General features: G+C 40.8%; 1 protein-coding gene across 8 annotated transcripts in view; it reads left to right on the top strand.

Moving 5' to 3' along the window:
• Positions 1-25,146, top strand: part of tns1b (tensin 1b) — a 217,505-nt gene that overhangs the window by 79,536 nt on the left and 112,823 nt on the right. Inside the window, exon 1 of one of the 8 annotated variants that reach the window (XM_028590953.1) lies at positions 7,311-7,797. The exons of the other annotated variants lie outside the window; for them this stretch is intronic. Within the exon in view, the coding sequence (XP_028446754.1) occupies positions 7,777-7,797 (21 nt within the window). The 5' untranslated portion in view covers positions 7,311-7,776. Of the gene's footprint in view, positions 1-7,310; positions 7,798-25,146 lie in introns of those variants that run through there. 8 annotated transcript variants of the gene reach the window in all.

The raw sequence follows: 25,146 nt of genomic DNA, 5'->3' as shown, positions 1-25,146 counted from the left end.
AAAAGTCCTGCATTGAAAATGTTATCATGTAATCAAGTTACATTACTTAAATATTGTGCTACTTGTATTAGGTTACTGACTGGTAATTATTGTAGTAGTAGTCACATCCCCCTCCCCCCAACCTTGATTATCACCTGGTAGAGTTGTTATGGCTAACTTGTTAGCTAACGGTTGCTTATTTAAACATCCAGCAGACATGGATTGGAGTCATGTTTCTGGCCACCCTGTTGATGGGAGCGGGGAGACTGAACCAAAACAGTAACGTTGGTGATAACTCCCTGTGGGTTTGTTGAGCGGGACATATTTCACATTACACATACTCGTTTGATCCATTGTTAGCAACGAAGAAAAAAAAATGCAGCTTTAAAAAAGTGCAGCTTTAACTTTGACCTCAAAAACCAAAAAGATGCTGTTGCTGTTGTCCTAACACAGAGGCTCAATGATCCGCGAGCTTCATGAAAAGTGAAAAACAAAAACAACGCTCTGCCTGCTCGGCTCGTTCCAGTGCGCGAGTGAACGGCTTACACAATGAGCAGTGGCTTATGGCCATCTATTCAGTAACCGCATGGTAGCGACATGTGCATAGATACAGCGGAGAAAAACAAACAGGAACGCCTCGCCTTTAACATGATGGAGTAATCAAGAGTTGCTGGAAAGAATGTCATCGATGGGCCAAGTGCACGTGGGAGACAGCGATGGAAGGAAGAAGTGAGGGGAATTGCTTCGTAGAGCATGCAGTTGCATACATTACAGGAGATTTAATTGCCCTATAAAACACGTTTATTTTCATTTATTTTTTTAGGAACAGTTGCTGAGCATGCATCCTGTTTTCCGTATTGCTAATCCTTCCCTGACCACTACAACAGCTGTGGTGGTGAAATGTCTTGCTGCCGGACACCTCCTCAGTCACCACTGAAGGAGCGCTGAGACTTTTTTTTTTGTTCAATCTCCCCACCCATATATCTCCAGCCTGTTTTTTGATTCAAAGCGACAACTTTTCCACCGCATGCCCGCTTCCAGTGAGCTCCTGCTGCCTAATCATGACCATCCAGGAGGAAAATCCATGTTAAATCTGGTCTGTACGCTGCATGGGCGTTGGTGTTCCACAGGGCTCTGGGGGACAGGGATCTGGTCAGCTCGGCTGTTGGCCTGGGAAAGCCTGAGTCAGAATCCTGAAACTGGACCTCACCCAGACAGCCCTCTTTCTCTGTGTAACTTCCCTTTCTTTCTGTCTTATTCTCCGTGTAGCTTTCAATAACTGTTCCTCGCTATGTCACTTTTTTCAAACAAGACTACTGTACTTTCAGTCCCTCTTATTCACAACAGCAAGATATGCATAGGACTTTTATAGATCTCTTGATCCGTTTTGGAGTGCTTGCGTCCATTTTTTCACATTTGAACGGTCAATATTGAGGACCAGTGACAGCACAGAGACTGGTGCGTTTGTCCACTCACGTACAGGAAGTCTGTGAAGGTTCTCAGTCATCCAGTTCATAGTTATCCAAGAAAGGGTTCAAATTAAGGGCAACTGGACTCGGTTAAAGGTGCCTGGAAGACGTTACGTCACTCATCCGAGAGACTTCTTCACTTTCTTTTTTCAATTACGGAGCTGAAAAAGTCTCTTGATTGAGAGACCAAACGTCTTTGTATCAACTCATTTGGCAATGTCTTGAATGTAATGGACGTACATTAATATGAAATAGTCACGCACTATAGCTTTAACCAAGTCCAGTTGCCCTCGGTTTCAACCCTTTCTTCGATCACGTACAGGAAGGATTTGTGCTGATGTCGGAGGTCGGTCAACGATTTAGTGGTCTAACTTAACTTGAAATTATGTCTTTCTCAAGCTTATACTAAGAATCCTTGGTTTACAGATTGTAGGCAAACAATAACCCCCCACCACACCCATCGCTCCTGACTTCAACCTATTCTCCCTACCCACCCATCTACTCCTACCCTCAGGGTTTTTAGTTTTTAGTATTTTTAAGTATTTATTTAATCTCGGGTATGATTATTATTGACTTTGTATCGTTGTAGGTTGTGTCTGAATGTGCCTGACCACATATACATAAAAAATAATAAAGTTCTTTGGATTTGGACAGCAGTCACAGGATCATGACCAGATGAAGAGGAACATATTGTCCTCAAATGCAGACCGATAACTTTCCCATACTTTACAATCCCTAACATACAGAGATGTAACTGTTGGGAAGCATAATTGCATTGCAGGGGAGTGTGGCGACACAAAGCATCAGGCCAACTCATACCCATGGACAAACAACAACAAAAAACAAGGGGAATTCCTACTTCCCACAGTTCAGCCTGGTCCCTACATTAAAGGCATAAACAAGCATGTTGTTTTGTTACCTTAAACCATATGTCTCCCGTGTGGCAGGCCACGCTTCCTTCCTGGCCCTTGTCATTAATAGCGAATTAAATAAAACATACTGAGCCGACATCTGGTGAACACGGCTCCAGCAAGAGGTGTTGCTTTTAGAAGTAGCTTCCGTGTAATTACTTCTGAGCAACATCAAAGACAGTGGCAATTCTTTCCATGTTGAGGCGTAATACTATATGTGCCACAAATTTGTACCAAACATTCCTCAGTAATGTCCCTTTGTCTGCTACTGGATAATAGCTGGTGAGGCTGAGGAAACTAATTAAAATGCCAGAGCGCTTACTGCACTTTCAGACTACCTGACTATCATCATGATACCAGTTGAGATTAAGGCCAATCTTCCAAAGCTAACCAATATTTCTATATTATCAATGGATGGAATCCCTATCTATAATGTGAAAGGAGTCGCTTTTAGGGAGGACTCAGAGAGAATCATGACCTGACTCTGCAGCTTTTTTATGTCTTTCAGCTCATTGTTTGGGTTTTACGGCTCATAATTGTACTGATTTGATTGAGTCTCAGCGCTCTCATCCGCATCGTTTTGATTATTATTATTATTTTCAATATATTAACATAATTGCTCATTGACTTGAACAATGTTGCATTTATTGTGGAGACTTGGCTGAAAAAATCGGTTTCTGATTCCTCTATTCATATTATTGGTTATAATCTGTTTCGTAGTGATCGTCAAAGTAAGGGCGGTGGTGTTGCCATTTACATTAAAAGAAGTTTAATTGCAGAGTAAGTAAATGTATTTCCCGTCCTAAAATATTTGAGTTTTTGTCTATTGATATTTCTTTTTCTTCCACATCACTCCTCACTGTCATTGCTTGCCATAAGCCTCCTTCTGCTGCTAAGGAGGCCTTAAGTTCTTTAGCTGATGTATTAGTCGAATTACGGGATCGGGAAATTGTGCTTATGGGAGATCTGAATTTTGACTGCCTCTCTGCTAATTCTGACTGCCTGAAAAATATTTGTAATGAGCTAAATCTTACTCAGCTTGTTTCCTTCCCTACCCGTCCTAATATAAAATTTCCAGATAAGTCAACCCTAATAGATCTAATACTCACTAACACTCCACAAAAATATAAAGAGATAGGGGTGTTCTCTAACGACATTAGTGACCATTGCACCATAGCATGTGTTAGGGACACCAAGCTCCCTAAATCTAAGCCTCGCATTCTCATTAAAAGAAATTTTAACAGATTTGTAGAACAAGCCTTTTTACATGAATTAAATGGCTGTGATTTCTCTAGAATTAGCCTTATACCACATATTAATGTGGCATGGAACTACTTTCACTCACTTTTTCTCTCGATTACTGATAAACATGCCCCTCTCACATGCTATAGAATTAAAGGACGTGATAACCCCTGGTTCTCTAATGAACTGTCTTCTCTGATCCATGAGAGAAATGCAACCTGGGCTTTAGCAAGGAACACAAACCTCCAATCTGACTGGACGAAGTTTAGGTATCTTAGGAACAAGTGCACTTACTTTGTAAGAAAATGCAAATCTGATTATTACCTTAAATCAATGTCCTTATCTAATCTAATCTAATCTACCTAATCTAAATAATCCATCTAAATTTTGGAAGACAATAAAATCTCTGAAATTACCCCCCAGTGATTCGGCTCTCCCCAAGCATATAGTTAAAGACAACCAACAGATCTTAAACAAGAACGATATTGTTAATGCTTTCAATGACCATTTCTTTAAGGCAGGTGACATTTTTAAACAAACATATCCGGAAAAGGTCTCACATGGCCATGTCTCCTCACCCCTCCAACACAATTCACCTGCTTCTCTGGTCAGTGAGGGATTTGATTTTGAATTCATTCCCTCATCTGCAGTGCTTAAGGCTCTTAAGGAAATTGATACTAGGAAATCAGCCGGTCCTGATGGCCTAGATCCTGGTTTACTAAAATGATCAGCACATATCATAGTGGAACCTATTACATACATTTTTAACCTGTCTTTGTCTCCAAATGACTTACCAGATGTTTGGAAATCTGCCCATGTGTTGCCCCTGCTGAAAGGGGGGGACCCCTCCATTCTCGATAATTACCGCCCAATCTCTAAACTGTCTGTGCTTGCAAAGGTCCTAGAGTCTTTAGTAAATACCCAACTTAAGGGCTTCCTGCAAATTCATCACATACTTTGCTCGGAACAGTCAGGCTTTAGGGCCAAGCATAGTACCATTACTGCAGCTACCAAGGTGCTTAATGACATCATCTGTGACCTTGACCATAAGATGAGCTGTGCTGCCCCTGTTTATTGACTTATCAAAGGCCTTTGACACAGTAGATCATTGTATCCTCCTCAAGAGGCTCTGGGGCATTGGTTTGGGCACTAAGGCAGTAGACTGGTTCAGAAACTATCTTGATAACAGAACACAGACTGTAGTTGTTGATGGGCATAGTTCTGTCCCACTGGGGGTCCGGCGAGGTGTCCCTCAAGGGTCTATCCTTGGTCCGATTCTATTTACTATTTACATTAACACCATTGCCTCTGTGGCAGATATAGGCAAAATACACCTCTATGCAGACGACACAGTACTATATTGTTCCGCACCTACTCTAGCTCAAGCTTATCAATCACTACAGCAGTCTTTTAATTTATTACAGACCATCTTCATTGAACTTAGACTGGTATTAAACGCTGGTAAAACTAAAGTGATGCAGTTCACAAAGTCTCTGACTGTACCCGCATCAACCCCTCTAGCCATTTCCACACTAGATGGGAAGTGCGTTGAAAATGTTTCATCTTATAAATATCTTGGTTTGTGGATTGATGAAAAGCTAACCTTCAAGGTTCATATTGAAAAATTAGTGAGAAAACTGAAAGTGAAGCTTGGTTTTTATTTTAGGAATAAATCCTGTTTTACTACCCAAGCTAGGAAGAAATTGATCAGTCTCACTTTCCTACCAGTCTTAGACTATGGGGATGTTATTTACATGCATGCTGCCTCTACCACGCTGCACACACTTGACACGGTCTACCATGGTGCATTACGTTTCATTATTAATGCCAAGTCACGCACTCATCACTGTCGTCTTTATGAGGAAACTGGTTTTAGCTCTTTAGGTCTGCGTAGATGGTTCCACTGGCACTTTTTTATTTTTAAAGCAATTAATGGTACTTTACCCAGTTATCTTACTAGTCTGTTGACCAGGAATCATCTAGTCTGTTGACCAGGAATCATCACCTTTACAATCTCCGCTCCGCTAACATTTTGGCTCTGAATATCCCACGTGTAACAACAGAATTTGGCAAGACTGCTTTTAGTTATGCTGCTCCTTGGTGTTGGAATTTACTCCAAAATGTTTTGAAGCTTTCTGTTCTCATCCCACTTATACATTTTTAACAATTACTTAAACAAACGAAATTTGAACAATGTACATTATGTTATGTTATTTTAAATTGTTTTACATGTACTGTAAATCAGTTTTTTGTTTGCTGTGTCTGCTTTTGTGATTCTGTGTAACTTGTGTACTGTTGCTCCAGGGCTCCCTTGTAGAAGAGATTTGACTATCTCAATGGGACATCACCTGGTAAAATAAAGGATAAATAAAATAAAAAAAAAAAAAAAAAAAAAAATTGAACTTAAAAAAACACAACAGGGAAAACACCTTGAACTGTGAGATTTCCCTTAATACTATTCCTCTTTGAGCTTTTTTTTTCCCATTCAGAACACAAGACAAAATAAGTGTTCACTTTTCCAGAATGTAATGTGTAGAATTATAGTTGTTCTCAAGTACACTTTTTTTTTTTTTTTTTTTTTTTAGCGTTAGGAGCCAAAATCAAAATTTTGATCAAAATTTGATTAATTGAACCGCCCTACTCCGGACATTGTCTAAAGTTGCCCTTTGACACAGGTAGGACATAGCAGGAGATTTTTTTGTGTCAGACGCGTTTGGTTCAGGGGAGGGATAAAACATGCAGGAGGCAGGACATGACACAGATTATACCAGGGTCACATAGCCGGTTGGTAATTTGCTCTTGCCGCCCCTTGAGTTTTCCTGATGATTTCAGTATTTGCCCTTACCGACAGAAGTTCCCGAATCCGGTTGTCTCTTCAATTAGACATTGACGTTGGCGTCTCTGTGTAAATGACAATTCTTCTTCACACTCTGTTGTTTGTATTCTTCATTTGTATTGTGATCAGCAGTTACTTTATTGTACTGCACTGTACGATGTTCATGTGTTTTCTTTTAAGGTTTTAATGTTCACGTTCATATCTCATTATATCAGCATATTAACACAGGGTTGAACTTTTGTAATCATTGTTATGGGGCGAAAGGCATAATGAGCTGCTGACCGATATGTATGTATCTCCACGCTGCTGTTGACACTGTCTGACTTTGGAGATGCCGTGAAGTCAATGGATTCATTCATGGTACAGTACTTTCTTTCTCATTGCAGCTGTAGAGTGAGTGTGTATTAGTGTGTGTGTGTGTGTGTGTGTGTGTGTGTGTGTTCGCCCATGTGAGAGAGAGGGAAAGTCAGTGAGAGACAGAAAAGGCGGGTACAGGGGGCAACTCATATTTAACCTGTAATTTGAGAAGCTGATAACAAGGAGCGAATGAAGAATGAGCTTGTGAGGAAGGAAGGTTTGTGTGTGTGTGTGTGTGTGTGTGAAAGAGAGAGTAAGACAGTGAGACAGAGAAAGAAAAGAGCTGTTCTTTTGTTTCCCGAGCTCACGTCCCGTTCCCCCTGATCTCCCTGAGAAAATTCAGTTCAATATTTTTTCTCCTTTCTCGTTACTCGTGTGTCTCCCCGTTTGGGAGGAGGGTGTAAAATGGACTGAGCAAGAGGGAGGAGAAAAAACCCAGGCTGAGAAAGAGAGGGAAATAGCTACAGCCCGTAGCCAGACTTTGCCTGCTCATTCAGCACTTAGTGCTGCACTGCGCCGTTTCCAGTTGTGGGATGTTAAGATTCGCCTTTGGCTGCACTTCTCCCCACTCTCGCTCTCACATAAAGACTCTTTAGACATTTATATGCTCATTTTCTTGGAGGAGGAGGGGGAGAGAGAGAGAGAGAGAGAGAGAGAGAGAGAGAGACTTGGCAGACCTATTAGCCCGGAGCCTGAAACACACACACACACAAACCAACTCTCTCTCTCCGACACACACACACACACACACACACACACACACACACACTTGTACACTCCTCCAGCTCTGCGCTGCACCAAGGTAACAACGAGTGGATTTAGCCTTAGCCATCTGGTGGAGTGCAGAGAAAAGCTCTCTGCTACACAGAGCGGATAAGGGATAGAACGATGCAGCACTAAAACACAGACGGACAGAGAAAAGCGAAGAGTGAAAGAGAGAACGACACACACACACACACACACGCGCGCACCCTGAGACAGGATGGCCACCGCAGTGTTCCAGGTAAGGAGTGTGGCTGTAAGAGGGGGAAAGAGATGCTGCCTGTCTGCTACTATAGCGCCTGACTGTCCCAAGTGTTGCCTGTGCTGTGCTCCGTTTCCCAGCAAACCCTCCGCATTATGGACTGGCTTTATTTGATAGGGAGAAAGAGAAATCTGTGCTCTTAGATGTATGTTTTTTTTTTTTTTTTTAGGCATGCATGTAACCTGACAGAGGTGCGGCACTACTTTATGTTTGTAGGTTTCGCTGTATGTTGTGCAGTTTGCATGTGCATTTCTATGGATATGTGTGTCTGAGAAAGAGATTCCAATCATATGCATCTGTGCACAGCGCTGCTTCTAGTATGTCCCCTGTAGCTGGTATGGATGACAGGAAGAATGTCAGAGGGCTAGATTGGAATTTGTGTTTGTTTGTATTACTGTAGACATTGTATGTGTGTGCGTAATGTAAAGCACTGCTTGTTTCAGGAGTGCTTGTGTCTGTGTGTGGTCTCCTCGGCTTACCATGTTTTGAGGTTGGTGGCCCCATGGTCATGGCAGGAATGACAGTGGTGGCGTATGTCTCTTCTCCTCTCTTTCCAGCATCTTTAGTGTGTATGTACATGTGTGTCTGTACTAACTTAACCCTTTCTGACCCAGAAGTCAAAGCACAGTTTGAAAAAGAAATTGCCAACAAACGTGTGGTATGAAGTGAACAATGTATTGTGTTTTTCATGTGCGAGAGAAAGTGTGCGTGTTCTTCCACTGATTTCAAAGCTTGTGTGTGTTTGTCTGAAGCCGTGAACTCAGCCGCAGTGTTTCACAATAGGATCTTGCAAAAGTTGTTGCACAGAAAACATTGCCCCAGGCGTGAGAAAACTCACGGCACTTTGGGAATTTTTGGCACGTAGTGAGTCAGAATTGCCTCCAATTTGCTTCAAATTGGGGAGAAAGAGAACAAGGGCATAGTGTGAAAGACATAGAGCATATTCTTGAGCAGATTTGCAAGGTAGCACTGTATGCTGACGACCCTGTCTGTGTGGGTGTCTGGGTTCTTAATGGATTTGGATTTGTTCAGGAGGATGTAGTGCTGCCAGCACCACATTATACTATGTAAGATAAGCCTTACATTGTGTTTAGTCTTTAAAAAAAAGCTCTAATTGATGCAATAATGTGCTATAGTTCAGTGGAGCTGTTAGAACACAATGGCAGCCAAACGCAGGTCCCATTGGTTGCTGCTGGTATCCCTGTGATGTTCTAGTTATAGAGCGTTGTTTCTCCAGGCCAGTGAGTCAGATCAGTCAAAGTTAAGTGGCTGCTGGCCCCGTGTACACCCACATGTATGTACAGTACCCACTAGTCACTTCTAAGTTCCCATCATGTACAGATTAATGCAAAGATTAATCGATTAGCTGTCAACTATTAAATGAATCACCCAATATTGATTGATTAATCGGTTTGAGTCATGAAAAAAAGTAAAAAATTCTTTGATTTCAGTTTCTTAAATGTGAATATTTACTGGTTTCTTCTCTCCTCTGTGACAGTAAACTGAATATCTTTGTGTTGTGAACAAAACAAGACATTTGAAGACGTCACTTGGGCTGATCGATATTTAACACCATTTCCTGACGTTTTATAGACCAAACAACTAAACCATTAATCAAAAAATAATCAACAGATTATTCGACAATGAAACCAACCAGTTTTCCCATACTGGAGTTGATTTGTGGTAATTGGATTAAACACACATTTATTTAGGCCTTAAAACTAGATTCAGATTTATATTTAGGTAAATAAGCCCATTTTTGGCTGTGACTTCTGGTAAAAGAAGCTAAAACACTTGATAAAGATGAAGGGAACTACAGAATTGTGTGGTAATTCTGTGTGGGTACATCACAATGACATTTCACAGTCATTTGATCCATTGTTACTATAAAGGTACGATACACTTTTATATGCTTTAAAGTGCAATATTTGACATCAGACCTGTTGTCCCACACATTCCTTGGAAGCATTCTTTGTCAAACCTAAATGAAACACAGCACTGTCCTGTCCTGCCCGGACAGCAACATTACCCATGACTCCTGGTTGTGTGGGAATGGCGTACATCCACTGGCAGGGAGCCCGTGCCGGACTGAATTTCAGAGAGGACATTTTTCATCATTACCATGTGCCAGGGAAACAGTGCTCCAGTCAACCCCCCGTCCCTCCTTTTAGGCAGCTCATGATAGATGCCTAACCACAAACACAGACAAACGTGCATGCAGCCAGGACAGGCACATAGGAAGGGCTAGGCAGTTTGGGATTGTGTGTGTTGAGTGACTATGTCTGTGTACGTGTACGTGTACGTGTACGTGTGTGTGTGTGTGTGTGTGTGTGTGTGTGTGTGTGTGTGTGTGTGTGTGTTCGTGTGTGTGTGTTTCTGGATTTAGGGATAAGGCAGTGGTCCATGGACCATATGAAACCACCAGCATGATTTCTCATGCTTCTCTGCTGATGTAATCCTTTCTTGGTGTGTGTGTGTGTGTGTGTGTGTGTGTGTGTGTGTGTGTGTGTGTGTGTGTGTGTGCGCGTGCGCGCGTGTGTGTGTGTGTGTGTGTTTTAGTCCTTGCAGTCACAGCTAAATCTCTTGCATTACTTATGTATTATTGTTAATTGAGAGCAAGTTTTAAAAAAAAATAGTTTTCTCCCTTGATATAAGGGCATAAGGTGCATTGACATTTTTTTTTTTAACATTCACTCACTGTCCAAGCAACAAAGTTTACATATGCCTAATAAAATACAAATGATGGTATATCGTTGGCATTTCTTTTATCCTAACAATCTGCTCTGCAGAACTGCAACGTGTGCGCAGCAATTTATGTGTACCCTTCGTCCTCTGGACTAAATGCTGGCACAAACTGAACCTGCAATACTTTAGCAACATAAATAATCTATAGCTGTGCCAAAGCATCACGCCTTACAGTGGGGCTTTTAGTATGATTAATAGTATCCAATGAAGGCACAGTAAAAGAGTCGCGTTTTTCAAGGGCTTCATATAATGTTTCACTTATGATAGTTACTTAGCAGGCCCGTCTGGCACGTAAAAGAAACTGCTGTCATAAGCCCAGAGAGAGGCGTTTAAAGAGTGTATGAGGAAACATATCCGGAGACTAATGTTGCAGTTAAAATGAACAGTGGACCCCTTTTAGAATTTACTGCTTCGAGGCTGTAAAAGCTCAGAACCGTGAAGACACGACAAAGCCCACCAACTTGGACCAAATCGTACTCAGAACTGATGTAAGGTTTGGTTTTATTCTGTGTTACTACTCAAACAGGTGTTTCACCAGTCTTGGGCATCAAATCAGGTTTTTGTTTCAGACTTTTTTTTTTTTGGGGGGGGGGTAGAAAGTTGTGATGACTTTGTTGTTTTGCATTCAAGAAAAGCTCAACTCTAAATGAAACCACTTGCCCACAATCATTGTTTCTCCCCATTTGTCCTTCAGTGATAAATGGTGCCAGCACACTCAGACAAAAGCTTTTTGCAGACCCTCACAGTCTAATACCCCTTTAAATGGAGGAACCTCTCATAATACCCCTAAAAACGAGGAACATTATACTGGAACGTTTAATGACGGCTAATCTTTTAAATGACTCTGTGCAATCAAGCTTAAAGCCTGGTAAAATGGCCCTTTCTTGAACAGCAACAAGTTTACATTTGTAGTCAAGGAATGAGAAAGAAAGGGAAAACAACATTCCCAGTCTTGGACATGGCTTTTTATTTTGACAAGCGGCTTCACATTTTTTTGATCACCAACTGACATTGTTCCCTATTTGCCGTGACAACGCCAACATGGCTGCCCTATCTGTTGGCAAATTTTCCATTCATCTCGGAGATAAATCCACTCTTATTCTGTGGGAAACACCGTTATCACATGTTTTATCTGTAGTACACATAGTATCTTTTTTTGACTGAGAGGTACAGTAGACAGCCCGATTTGACCCTTGCAGGGCTATTTTGGCTTCAAAGCAACATGATTTGTATTGACTGTGGCTCCTCCAGGGAAACTCAGCTGAAGTTTTGTTATGTTTAGGCCATGTGGAGAGTTGTATTTCCTTTTTATTAAATTTTTATGAATTTTAAATTTTGTATGTCTACATTAGTGTATGTCCTTAGGTTGTGGTTTTTATATAAGCCGTTACAGGTTTCTACCACACCCTCACATGTCATTTTGTATGTCTTTAATGTAAATTTTTTTTAATGTTCTGTGAAACAAATAAACTCAACTTTAAAAAAAAGGAGTTTGCAGAATTTGCAGATCCATAGATTTATTTGGCTTTTGTTGCCCCGATGCCCTCAGATGCCTGGGCTAGGATGTCCTATGTTGGTAGAGAAGTACAATCAGGTGCAGCTTTATTCTGGTTAAATTTCACTCTCTGTTTAAGATCAGTGGACCTACAGCTAGTAAAACTTTGAGTCAGATGCACATAGGGCTGGGTATCGGTAGGCCTACTCAATACCTTTTAAGGTATCGACAGAAATAACTCAGTGCCAAGTAGTATTAAAACTTCTTCAGTCAAATGTTAACTGTATTTGATCCTTGTTGTACCCAGGTGTAGAAAAAAATGGCAATTTGTATGGTTTAGCTCACAGCCAATCATTGTGAAGTGTTCAGTGTTTAGGACAGTTTGGAGGATGGTTAGTCTGGATCTTTTACCTTATGAATAGTTAGAGCTAAACTATCCCTCGTTCTAAAGTAGTATTAAATTGAAATGGAGATTATGTTGCAAATTCCAGTGAGACCAGTTCTTTTAGCTGTGCGGGACGATTTGCAAACATTTTGATCTTTTGGTATCATAGCTTATCCTCAAAATGGAACGAGTTTTTCCCTGATTTCATAGTAGAAATAGACCGAACCCGTAGGATATTGTTCCATGGTTTTTACCCTGGTGAGCTCACCTGCTACACAAGTCTTGTTCCAGTTTTGACGTCTTTCACTGTGTTTCTTCTGCAGGCAAAAGAGAGGCATGGAATCATGATGTCATATTTTAAGAATTCCCCTCCAACACCACACTTGTCAGTTTCTATCATAACTCTGGATGTAGTTGACGTGAATCTAATGGACTTTGACAAGATGCCATTGCTTTGAACCTCTGTGGTCACGTATTACATCATTGCACACAGCTTCTTTAAAGATTTACGGCAGATTTGGAGAAGCAGCTCCTGGCTGGGCTCTCAGGGCATCGACTTGCATCAGAAGTTATTGGAAAGCAGTGGTACAGCGACTGAGAAGGAAGAGCGTGGGTGGTGGCTTTTGCCACCCTGTTTATTTACTAAGTTTTCTAAACTAACTGGTTTCAACATTTTTTCATCATTGAATTTGATGTTATTTGTATAACTTTGACCTAAAACCCATTATAATCATTTGTGAACTCTGGTTCCCTAAACTCCTTATCTCGGTGTTGCTTCCAGTAAATCCAGTCCACAGGTGAGAATGGGCAGATTGTTTTTTTTACTGGAAAAATGTTATGCTCCCGCGCAAGTACAGACTTTGTACAATACATATTCATAATTGCTATGTTACCTGATGAAATGAAGAATTTAATTTAAGGTAAGGTGATGGACAAAGCGTGAAATTAGCTTTGAGCTAAATCAATAAAAAACATCAGTGAAAGAGAAGTGTGATTCCATATGACTGAACATCCATATGAACACTATGTGAAGTATGTGCCCCGTGTGTGTCTGTGTGTGTGTGTGTGTGTGTGTGTGTGTGTGTGTGTGTGTGTGTGTGTGTGTGTGCAGCCAGCCAGCCAGCCAGCAGTAGACTGAGAGGGTGAAGAGATGGTTTTCCTTTTTTTTTCCTTTTCTTTTTCTTATCAAGCCTCCGTGTCTCTCTGAGGAATGTTTATGGCAAGCAGACCTGGTTCTTTGGTTTTGCCAGAAAGGCCTCGTGTTATTGTTTGTTTTTAATGGCTGATTGATGGGGAAGGGGGCTTGGTCTCGAACAGAAAGACAGGAAACATCGGTGCCAGGTTCCCAAAACTCTCCAAGTGGCTGAGGTCTGGTGTGCTAAAAGATGAACAGCACATGTACACAGCTTTAATATGCCTTTTCTTACTTTTTACTTTACTTCACTTCAAAAATGTAGGTTTTTTTGATACTTTTTTGCACCCTCCTACAACACGCCATGGCTGCACCTGATTGAACGAACGCGTCACGTGGGGCTAGCTGCTCCAGGATTTCAAAACAGAGTATAATGGCATTGACGCTGACAATGGACACACACCTTAAGTCTTTTGTTCCAGCAGCAATTACGACTCATATTTACATTTATAATGGCAGCACCGTCTAGTGGCCGTAGCAATTATGGCAGGAGCAAAGCAGGAAGTAAGGTGAGGAAGTATACGAGCGGCAAATTTCTGAAGGTTGGGGTGGTGGATGGGACGTCACGTTCCGTGTCACATTTGTAACCGGAAGTGAAATAAAGTCTGATTCTAACCAAAACCGCAATCTTTTTCTAAACTTAACTATGTACCTAAACCTAACCAAACCGTTTCACAACACTGACGCCGTGTCAATGTTAAACCGTAACGTAACTCTGGTTTAGATATGAGGTGGTATTTCCTGCCACCAGCTAGAGGCGCTAATTTATGAAACTCTCCAGTGGGTCGTATTAGAGGGTTGGCCCCTACAGATATTCCCCTGTTGATGCATGCATGAGGAAAACTATTTAGTGCAAAAAAAAGGGGAGTTGAAAGTGAAATAGATAAAGGAGGCACAGGAAGGACCAGAGAGACAGGGAGAGACTTTGGCGGGATGAAATGAATGAAACCCAAAGCTGGCCATCCATCTGTCATTAGATACAGAATAGTGTGTAGGTGTGATGGTGAGTTAGTGTGGCAGTTGCCTGTGAGATCCTTGCATGTTAACATAAATATCCTGCCCTTTCAGGGGCTTTTTGCCAGAGTTCTAAGTCATAGCTCATCTTGTCGTGGTGTGCTAAATGCCAGCACGGTTGACTCTTAACACAGGCTCGCCTCAGCTTGTCAAAATTTCCCTCCTGCCTTCCGAGACTGAGGCACTCCTCATACAAAGTCAATATAGCCAAGAAAGACCACAGCTATAACAGTACAAGCTTCCACAAAATACACATGGTTGGAGTATCACAGACTGCGCCCAATGTAGAACAGAAAGTCTTTGAGTAGCTGACAAAACAATGCCACCACGAGGTCCATTTAGTAGCGGATCTTTATCTGCACATGTTGTCATGTAACTGCACATGTAAAATGTTTAGAAAAGTGATGATTTGAACATTGCATACAATCCCGGGCAACTCCATCTGCTGAGGCAGATTATGTGATATGATTGAAAGCTACTAAATGGACCTCGTGGTGAGATTTTTTTTTGTCAACTATGTCCCTTTGTTTCCTTTGTCTGTCCCCAAGAACACAGCACACTGATATAAGATCATGGTTAAGACTGTGGCAAAATGCTGAACTCTTCCATGTTAAATATTAGCGTGCACAGTTACCTCAATAACTGTAATAACCATATGTCATATTATGTGGTTATTTTCCTGTGTATTTTAAGAAAACAGTGGAAGGCATACATCAACACTTTCAATAATTTTTGGGGCTAGTTTTGTTCTGCCTTGTGGTTTAAGGGTAGAATAAACTTTAAAGTCCCCCTCCACTCGCAAATGTGTTTTGCGTATTTTAACTTCACTGTGATGTTCGGCCTTCACTGTGCAGAATGATGCATGTGCTGTATGTTTTCACATTCGTCTGCTGATGTAGGTGTTCACCTTTAAATCTCAGTTTAAAACGTGAACATATGAGATGATTTGTGACATCACAACTGGTTTGGAAGCCAATCGTGGTCCAGTATGCAATTTGTACAAGTGTATGTTTGCATTGCCAGTCCTATATCCACAGCACTGTGGAGTAAGGTCTGGCTACACATTCTGTAATTTTCTTTAAATCAATCACAATCGTCTTGGGCGGTGCTAAGCTCCGGACGCAGCGACGGTGGCTCTGCAAAATAGTCCCGGGAAGGAACTTGTTTTGGTGGAACATTTGCACCCGGCAAAAGAAAACGCCTCATACAATATTAAATGAAGTTAACTGTTCACACAATACAGTACCGTGAGCTATTTAAATTAGCTGATACATGGTTAAACCTCATTAGCTCTTACCAGTGTATCACTGTGTGTACTTCGTCCACAGCAATCCCACCAATGGGTCCCAAAACGTCCCAGTTAGAGAGGAAATGCTGTAAACATATTCTTAGTAAATCTTTACAATCATTCCCTGAAAGAACCAAGCAGACCAGCCTTGTTGCACGATCCATATTTTCTTCAAAACTTGCCATTTTCTGCGTGTAGCTTGCTAGCTCGAAGGTTGTTGTTTCCTGTTTAAACTCTTGAAATGAACACAGTTTGCATATTCATTAGTTCTTGTTTTAAATAAGGGAGAAATAAGTAAATGCAGTTGTACGATTTTTAAAGGAAAATAACTGTATTAGAGACACATACAATATTTCTTCCAATATTATCTGAAGGGGATCTTTAAACTATTTCCCCTGATACGCCACACTTACTTCAGCTTTTAGTCCCCCCTACAACCCTTTTCCATTAGTTCTTTCCTGTGTGACTTCTCTGTGTGCATGTCTTTACACTGGTTCCTAACATGTCCTGCGAGTGAGCAGATGTCCAATGACATCATCAAAATCAAAAACACTGTTACTAAGATACAAAATGTAGAGATGCTGAAAGACTGTTATTCACTCTTGACTGAGGCTGAAGTTTTCCCCTGCTGCTTGTTTTTGAGCCACGCTAAGCAAAACACCTCCGAGACATTTCTCTGTCCAGTAGAGATTAAATGGATATTGATCTTCTCATCTGTCCCTGGGTAAGAAGGCAAACAAGCCCTTTGCGCAATACGTTGACGAGTTGCTTGAGTATGGAATTAATTGAAATGGGATTGGCAGTGAAAACTTATTTTGGGTTGCTTTCCGAAACAGCTGCAAAGATTCATCAATTAGTTGTCAACTTTTGAATTATTGGCCAACTATTTTGATAATTTATGAATTGGTTTCAAAATTCTCTGATTCCGGCTTCTTAAATGTGAATATTTTCTAGTTTCTTTACTCCTCTGTGACAGCAAACTGAATATCTTTGAGTTGTGGACACAACAAGACATTTGAGGACGTCGTCTTGGGCTTTGGGAAACACTGATCCACATTTTTCACCATTTTCTGACATTTCATAGACCAAACAACTAATCAATTTAACCGAAGGAAAAAAAAAAAACAATCGACAATGAAAATAATCGTTAGTTGCAGCCCTGCTTCCCATATGAAATAGCACAGAAGATGGCAAACTTCTACAGTATGCTTGGAAATACAAGCAGCTCTTTACAAGCAGCTCCCACCCCCCCTCTCTTTAACCCTGATTCTTCATGGTTGCCTTCTTCCCTTAACCCCCCTCCCCTTCCCTCCCTCCCTCCCTCCTCCACCACTTGGCTTGGAGCCAGACAGTGAGAGCCATGCTAAATGTGTAAATAAGCGTGCTGGTAAATACCGGCTCTTAGCTGAAAGAGCCTGGGAAGGGAACGTGACCCCCGCTGTAACTTTGGAACAAAAGAAACAAGCCGTAGCTTCTCCCCTCACCATGCTGTCAGTCCTGTCCAACAAAGACGGGGCTGAGAATGAACAGGCGCTCCGGTCGGCAGAAGGCCACTCTGAGTGCCGGCCGTTGAGAAGAAACATGACAGGGGCATACATAGGCTGTCAGAATCCCTCTGGGGCTCAGGTTATTACAGCAGGATAACATAGTATGTGTTCTTCATGATGTTCTTTATCTTCATATTTATTTGATCCGTCACAGTTTTATCTCTGTTTGGATATTTGCTACTGCTGTGACGTCGATCTTAATCTTTATACAGGACACACACACACACACACACACACACACACACACACACACACAGACTTGTTCCACGACGCCTTCATTTGCAGTACAAATACACACAGGAGAACACACAAGGATGGTAACAATTATTTAATTTTATATAATCATTAAGCCCATAACATTTCATTCATTGTCTTCTTCTTCAAATGTTTATTGTTTGTACTCAATAAATGACTGAAACGATCATCAAAATAGTTTGGCTATTAAAGTTGAACTAAACGGTTCTGCTCTACGAAATTATAGCACTTATCCTTACATATCCATATGCCCAAAGACATCCACACAAAACAGAACACACATGTCCTGCCCATTCCTGAAGTTTCATACGCTATGAAACATAAATCAGTGCTACTGAGACAGGGAACAGTGTTTGGAGACAGCTGTTTAGTGTCCCGCAGTCCAATCTGCTCAATAAATCTGAGATGTTCCACAACTTTCCCTGGAGGAAAACAGAGGCCAAACCTTTCACAGAGACGGACAGAAGAAAAGAAAAGCAATTTAGAGAGGTAGAAAGAGACAAGTTATAGACAACAAAATGAGCCTAAACGTAGATTCTCGTAAACGATCATCCAACATACAGTATGTACAGTAGATGAATGAATGAATGAATGAATGAATGAATAAATGTATTGGTCATAACCAAAGGGTAGGGTCAGAAGCTTCAGCTTATATAACGCCCCCCATTGTCACATTTTTAAAAACAAATTAAAAACATGCCTACATCTACCTACATACATATATACATACATACCTACATACATACATACATACATACATACATACATACAATATCATAATTAATGATGACAACCATAATGATAATGATGTTTATCATCATCAACATGATTATCCATCTTCGCACACAATAATACTCAATTTCTATACTTATCTAGTATCATGTCTTTAAACCCTTTTTTAAATTTAAAAACATTCCCAATATGTTTTAATTCCCTTGGTAATGCGTTCCATAACTTCACGACACAGACAAAAGTGCACCTGCTTTTCATTACTGTGTTACAGGTAGGTTGTTTCCAATTAAGATCGCCTCTGAGGGCATTACCCCCTTCTCTTTCTCTAAACATAATTTGAATGTTAGGAGGAAGTAGATTATTTCGGGCTTTATACAGAACTAATGTAGTATTCAGGTTCACCAGGTCCATGAATTTCAGTGTGTTTGACTTAAGAAATAAAGAATTAGTATGATAATTGAAGCCAACATTATGCTTGATAATAATGCTTGTTCTAAGCCAGTTTATTGTAGGTCAGATAAACACAAAGGGATCGAGCATGGGCACTTGGACCAAAGCTCTCCTATCATCCCTCTGTGCTTTGATAACATCCCAATAAGTCCATACGGACCCGCACTCTGGCACACTCCACCATCACGGCGGCAGTAAAGCCTTCTGTTGCCGGTTACAGCTCGCAAATTGAATTTGCACACTGAATAGTTCTGCTGGGATGTGCCAGATGCAAGGAGCTGGATAAACATAAAAGCACTCAGGGCAGCCGTGTGTTTATATGCCAGCGCAGAGGGCCGGGGAAAGTTTCTTTGCCCCACGCTCTTTTCCACCCTGGAAAACGAGCCAACCTGCGTGGCAATCATTTTGTCTGCTTGAAGTAAAGCTGGAATTTGCTTTTTTTTCCCTGCGTTGATGTATCACTGCGCTGTTTGATTTTCCTACCTTAAGTTTGAGATTTATAGACATAAGCATCGCAGAGATTTTACTGCATGTTGTTTACCCAAATAATGACTCAATTCATCATTTATTCAAAGCTCTACTCCAGATCATTAGCGAGGGTCATTAACATATTCAGACCTGGGAGACTGACATCAGTTACATAACAGGACTGTGTCTGGAGTGTGTCAGGAGCTAGCAGGAAGCTGACAGCATATGAACGCTGTCCTACAAACAAGAGATGTCTGACATGGACTTTTGTCTTCAGGAAATGGGCCCTCATTTAATGCTGTTATCACAAGCATGTACGGAATGCATCAGCACAATTATTCTTTATTATATTACACTCATTTGAATACTCCTGATAGCATCAACACACACACACACATGCCAGGCCTCCTCCCCACGCACCGCAACGCTCAGACAAAGGCTTTGTGCAAGGCATCTGCACAAAGCCTTTGGAATTCAGAAGCCTTTGGTTACATTGCATTTATTCTATGGTTGATTCAGATGTGAATATACACTTGAGTATGGTTCTAGGCCAGTGGCATGTTCTGATCTGGTCTTTTGCTTCAAAGTTCTCATACATATTGTATGCGAGTATTGCACTAACATAGATCTGACCTTTTAATTGACTTATTCTTGGAGGATACAAATAAACAAGACTACGAGTCTACAGCCATGCTAGCATCTCTGTGAGGCTGAATATCAGTACACTAATAAGCCTAATGTTTAGTTGCATACTTCTCAGAAAGACTAATATATAAAATAAAAATGTGCCCCTAGGGCCGGGCAAGATATGGATAAAATATCAATATCGGTATATGGGACTGGATATCGTAATATCCTAATAATGAGGCATACGTATTGTCTTTTCCTGTTTTTAAAGGTTGCATTACAGTAAAGTGATGTCATTTTCTGAATTTACCAGACTGTTCTGGCTGTTCTGGATGTGCTATTATTTTCCTTTACTCACTTTGTCATTATATCCATACCAAAAAGTAGAGATGCACCTATTACAATTTTCTAGGCCGATTTCTGATTTCTCAAAGAGTTTGACCTGCCGATACCGATTTTAGCCGATTCCGATTTCATTTTTTCTAACCACTTTACAGCATACACAAATATTTATTTTTTATCTTTTTTTTTAATAGTACATTTTGCATAGAACATAGAAAATGTTTTGAACAGATAATCGATCACTATAAAATGGAACTATATAAATTACTCCTGGTGTGGGAAATTCACACACAAATCTAAAGTGCAATGTTATGGAAGAACCAATTCCTTCTTTTCCCATCCAATATCCAAGTAAAAAAAATTTGATATATTTATTAAACTAAACTTCTGTATGAAAACAGGGAAAACAGGTAATGCATTAGACTCTGTCTAGCCAGTGGAGATTGTGTGTGTGCGTCCTTCAGAACTTTAAGTCATATAACTGATGCTGTCAGTTCATTGTTAGCTGGTGATTTAGTTGTTTGTGTTCTTTACCTGCTAGCTAGGTTGCTTGTGGCTGTCGATTCAATATAATCGCGATTGTTGAACGCCCTTGCTCACATTTGTATTTTATGTGCATTATTTACACGCTACAGTAGTTACACTGAATCAAGATAATGTAATTAATAGTGGGTTTATTGTTATTATGTGCTAGCCTATATATAATTCCTATGCATTGTGTATGGTAGCCTTTACAATGTTATTTATTTACAGCATTTGACTGGCATAAAATCGGCATGTGTCAGACTGACCGGCCGGTCGCCGGTCATGGCCGATCACGTGAAAATCGGCCAATTCAAACTCCGGCTGCCCTTTTGGGGGACCGTGTACGAACACGGAGACAAGTTCACCAATTAAAGGCCAAGATGGCATCCAATCAGTTCACCGAGATACGTGACGACTCAGGTTCCCTTACTTCTGGCCTGGATGAGATTATATAGATAATATATTTGAAACATATACATCTGAATATCCCAATTTTTTTTTTAAGAATCTAGACATGCCCTAGAGCTCTACTAGCGATCTCCAAATTTGTTGATGCTCTTTTCAATCTTCTTGGAATCAAGGAAGCTAATAAGTCAGTGCATACTTAAATACTCAAATAAGATGCAGGTGTGTTTTTAGCCCACTGCTAATGCTCACCTGCGCACTGCCTTTACATAAATATCCCCTTGGGGTTTTTGGGAGATCCTGGCTGCGACTGCTTTACCAGAATACATTAGTGCACTACTTAGCATGAGAGGGAATTTGAGCTATTCTGATGTGGGCAGACTACCTCCCCACTCAATCTGACCTTTACATCAAAAGGTTTTATTACACTGGCGACAATAGCTAGCTTGTCACTGATGTCATCGCCAGCATAATTAACTGTTTACCACAAATAGAAAGTATGAATTTTATTAGACATGACATTCAACTAAATGCCAGTTGCCATAGCCTTTTTGATGTTTGGAGAGGAGACTTGTTCACGAAGTGGCTCTTTTTGTTATGTTTTCTCTCGTCTGCTGGCGTCACTATAAAGTCACATTTCATGATTCAATTTCACATTAATTTCTCACAATGTATTAGACGTACCAGTTTATCTGATGGTTGAATCTCTGAATGAAAGCTTGCCCAGTCAAAGTAGTGTTCATGGTATCCATTAAGATGGCTTTATGGTGCCTTTAGACTGACAGCACTAAAGTTCTGGCGCGGTCGTGTTGCTACAAGGTAGGCTACAACTAGAAGATGAATCATAAACCATGAATCCAGTTTAATTCTTTGAGAAATTATTTTACAATTGACCCTTCCTATGTCCCGCCCCTCTTTGTTCCAGTTGCTAGATCGGACAAGCTTGACAAAAAGAAACAATGGCGATGCCGATTCCGAGTGTATGAGCTATAAGTGTCTATATAAACATGTTTTGATTTTATGTGTTTTATAATTTTGTATTTGTGGTTTTTAAGACTCCCTTGAAAATTAAATGCTAGTTACATCTTAAGGGGCTATTCTTTCTATGAATTCGGTTTTACAGGCAAAATGCAATACAGTAGATGCTTCCTAAAACAGGAGGAAAGCTGGCAAAAGCCAACACTGTAAATGTATCAGTATCACTTCCTCATCAGTCAGATTTGACCATAATTACCTTGGCTTTCCATAAACTGTCTTGGCTTTAGCCTATTATTCCAGTTGCAACCCTGGCAGTGGTAAGCAATCGTGGGAGCAAATAAAAAATATAAAAACATAATTCAAACCAATGCGCGCATTGGCAACGCATGGCTCAAGAAGCCGACAAAGATACGTAATTCCTTCCGCTGAAATCTATATCTTTCATAAAGATCCATCAGAGAATGTTAACGGGGTTGTCGGTCTCTAAATGTTTGAACTTTTCTTTTTCTGAGCGCACCTCTCTCTCTCTCTCTCTCCGCGCACTGAACACCACCTGATCTTCTAAGAACAGTGACGCCGTTATCAATCGAGTATTGATTGGTCAGTAGGCAGTGCTTTTACACCGGTTGATCTCTAATCTCCAACTTAACCTCCTACCGAGTTACCACGGCGATTGAACCGTGATCAAGTGATCCACCGTTGTGATACCCAAAACCCTGGGTTGAACCTGCTAACTTCGAAGTTAGCTCGTTAACACCAAATCTTGCTTCGTAGTACAGGCCTCAGATGGCTTTAACCTGGATGTTTACACGTTCAAACATGTTAACAGGACCCTCCACAAGCTTGGCCATAACTTTGCTACTAGTGTGCATGCAAGCGTACTGAATGATTTCTGACTGCAGGTGGAGAGCTGTCAACAGCTTGCAGGGCAGACGCAGTGTCAGGTGGAAACACTGACCAGGGCTGAGGAGAAAGGGGGCACCCTGAGGAGAGGGGCCTCTGAGAGAAGAACACCACATTGTTGTTGTGCATGGAGTGATATGGATGGTGGAGTAGGAAGGGGGTCTGGGGGTTAAGGGAGGGTTAGAATAACTTGTAGTGGAGGTGATTTGAGCCAGACGGAGATACAGTATCCTGTCAACTCCAGACCCACTCCACCATGCCAGTCCAAATTCACCAAAACAGAGACACATTCCACTGTGATGCAATCATTCATCTAGGCTGTGGATACATGAAACAACATGTTGGGCAACTGTGACAGATGGCAGTCACAGAAGAACATTAATATTATTATCAACTTGGAGATTTTGTAGTCTCCATCTCACAGCTTGTGGGAAGCTATAAACAGCCAGTATATTGGAGCTATTTTTAAATTTAACTGCTTCTAAATCTGATAAAGGTCATTTCCTGTTTGGAGTTAAGATTCCTGTATTCCATATGGGGTTGAAGCTCAAAAAGAGACTTTAATGACCCAAGGTGACTCGCACATCCTCAACTTTGTGAATCTAATCATCCTAACATAGCAATGGCAGTCATCCAGTGGTCTGTTTAATGTGATTTGGAAGCATCCACTATGAATGGATAGTCCAGTTAGATAATGTCTTAACCTTACTAGCTGTTTGTTGTTAGTTTCAAATGACTTGGTTGGGGTTGGAATTACAGCCTTTAGTATTAGCTTATTGCATATCAGCAAACACTGTATATAGGCTGATAAGTAACAAGACATTGCAGTAAAGAAATGCCTAAAATATGTTGAGCCAGTCCTGCTCAGTACATATATTGGTCCTAATTCTTAAAAAAATGTAAAATAATAAGGATCCTTATCAAAATTGTTTTCATATTGTATGTGGTAATCTAAAAAAAGGGGATCAACCAATGTTTTGTTATCTTAGTTCTTTAACTCTTAACTGACATCTATATTGGCTTATGAATGATTATCCCAAATATCTACTATCTGAGCAAAGCTGTGATTCATTATGTATGTGTGTAACTCCAATTTCAGCCCAATAACATTCTGTAAATAGAGATTAGAAAGTTAAGATATGTTCAAGAGCGCCAAAATTGTGTTTTATTTTTTTGTGGGCAGACGCGGAATGTGCTTCCTTCAACAGTAATGAAAAGCAGACCCCATCAGAGCAGAAGGCTTGTGTTCATGCAATGACACAATTAGTCTCGGATAAGGAGAGTGGTAGAGAAGTAGTAAGGATGAAAGGTGCTTTCGGAGGTCAACATTTGGGATAAGCCCAAGGCCTAATCTTTCAAAGCTAAAATAGACACGGTTAAGAAAAGAATGATGAGGCATACAAACAAGTCAAAAGCCTTCTGGAATCATAAAGCTGTCTTGTTATATTGTTTGCCGTTTGTCAGTTATCTGCAGGGGAGATTGTGCCCATGCGTGGCTAACTGGTTAAAAATCAAATTTGTAGGGATTTTCTTCAGTGTGCAGCGTCAGAAGAATGATGGTGAAACGGGAGCAAAGGGACACAATGCAGACATGCACAGGAAGGAAACACCAGTGGTGACATCCTGTTTGTGTTCATCGTCATCAAGCAGTCATCTTTTCTCATTTGAATCTTCTGTTAGAGGCCATTATCATTATGTTCTTCCTGTTGATCGGCCTTGCTCTTCATGCTCTTTCTCCGAGCTCAAATAATGACTATGGGAACTGTCGGATGGTAATCGGATTAGCCCGGGCACTTGACAGATCATGAGTTCTGTTGGAGCAGCCCCACTGCACTGACTAACATCTGCTGATACTTCAGCTGTGGTAAACGATATCGTACAGTATGTAGGATCAGAGTCTAGTTTGGTAGATGAACAGTTGTGCTTTTCAATCAGGTTATTATAGAGCCAACACTCTGTCATCACCTTGTTCTTAAA

This window comes from Perca flavescens, chromosome 11, assembly GCF_004354835.1.
Source record: "Perca flavescens isolate YP-PL-M2 chromosome 11, PFLA_1.0, whole genome shotgun sequence".
Classification (NCBI taxonomy): domain Eukaryota; kingdom Metazoa; phylum Chordata; class Actinopteri; order Perciformes; family Percidae; genus Perca; species Perca flavescens.
Note: the sequence above shows the minus strand (reverse complement) of the source record. Positions and strands in the feature narration are given on the sequence as shown.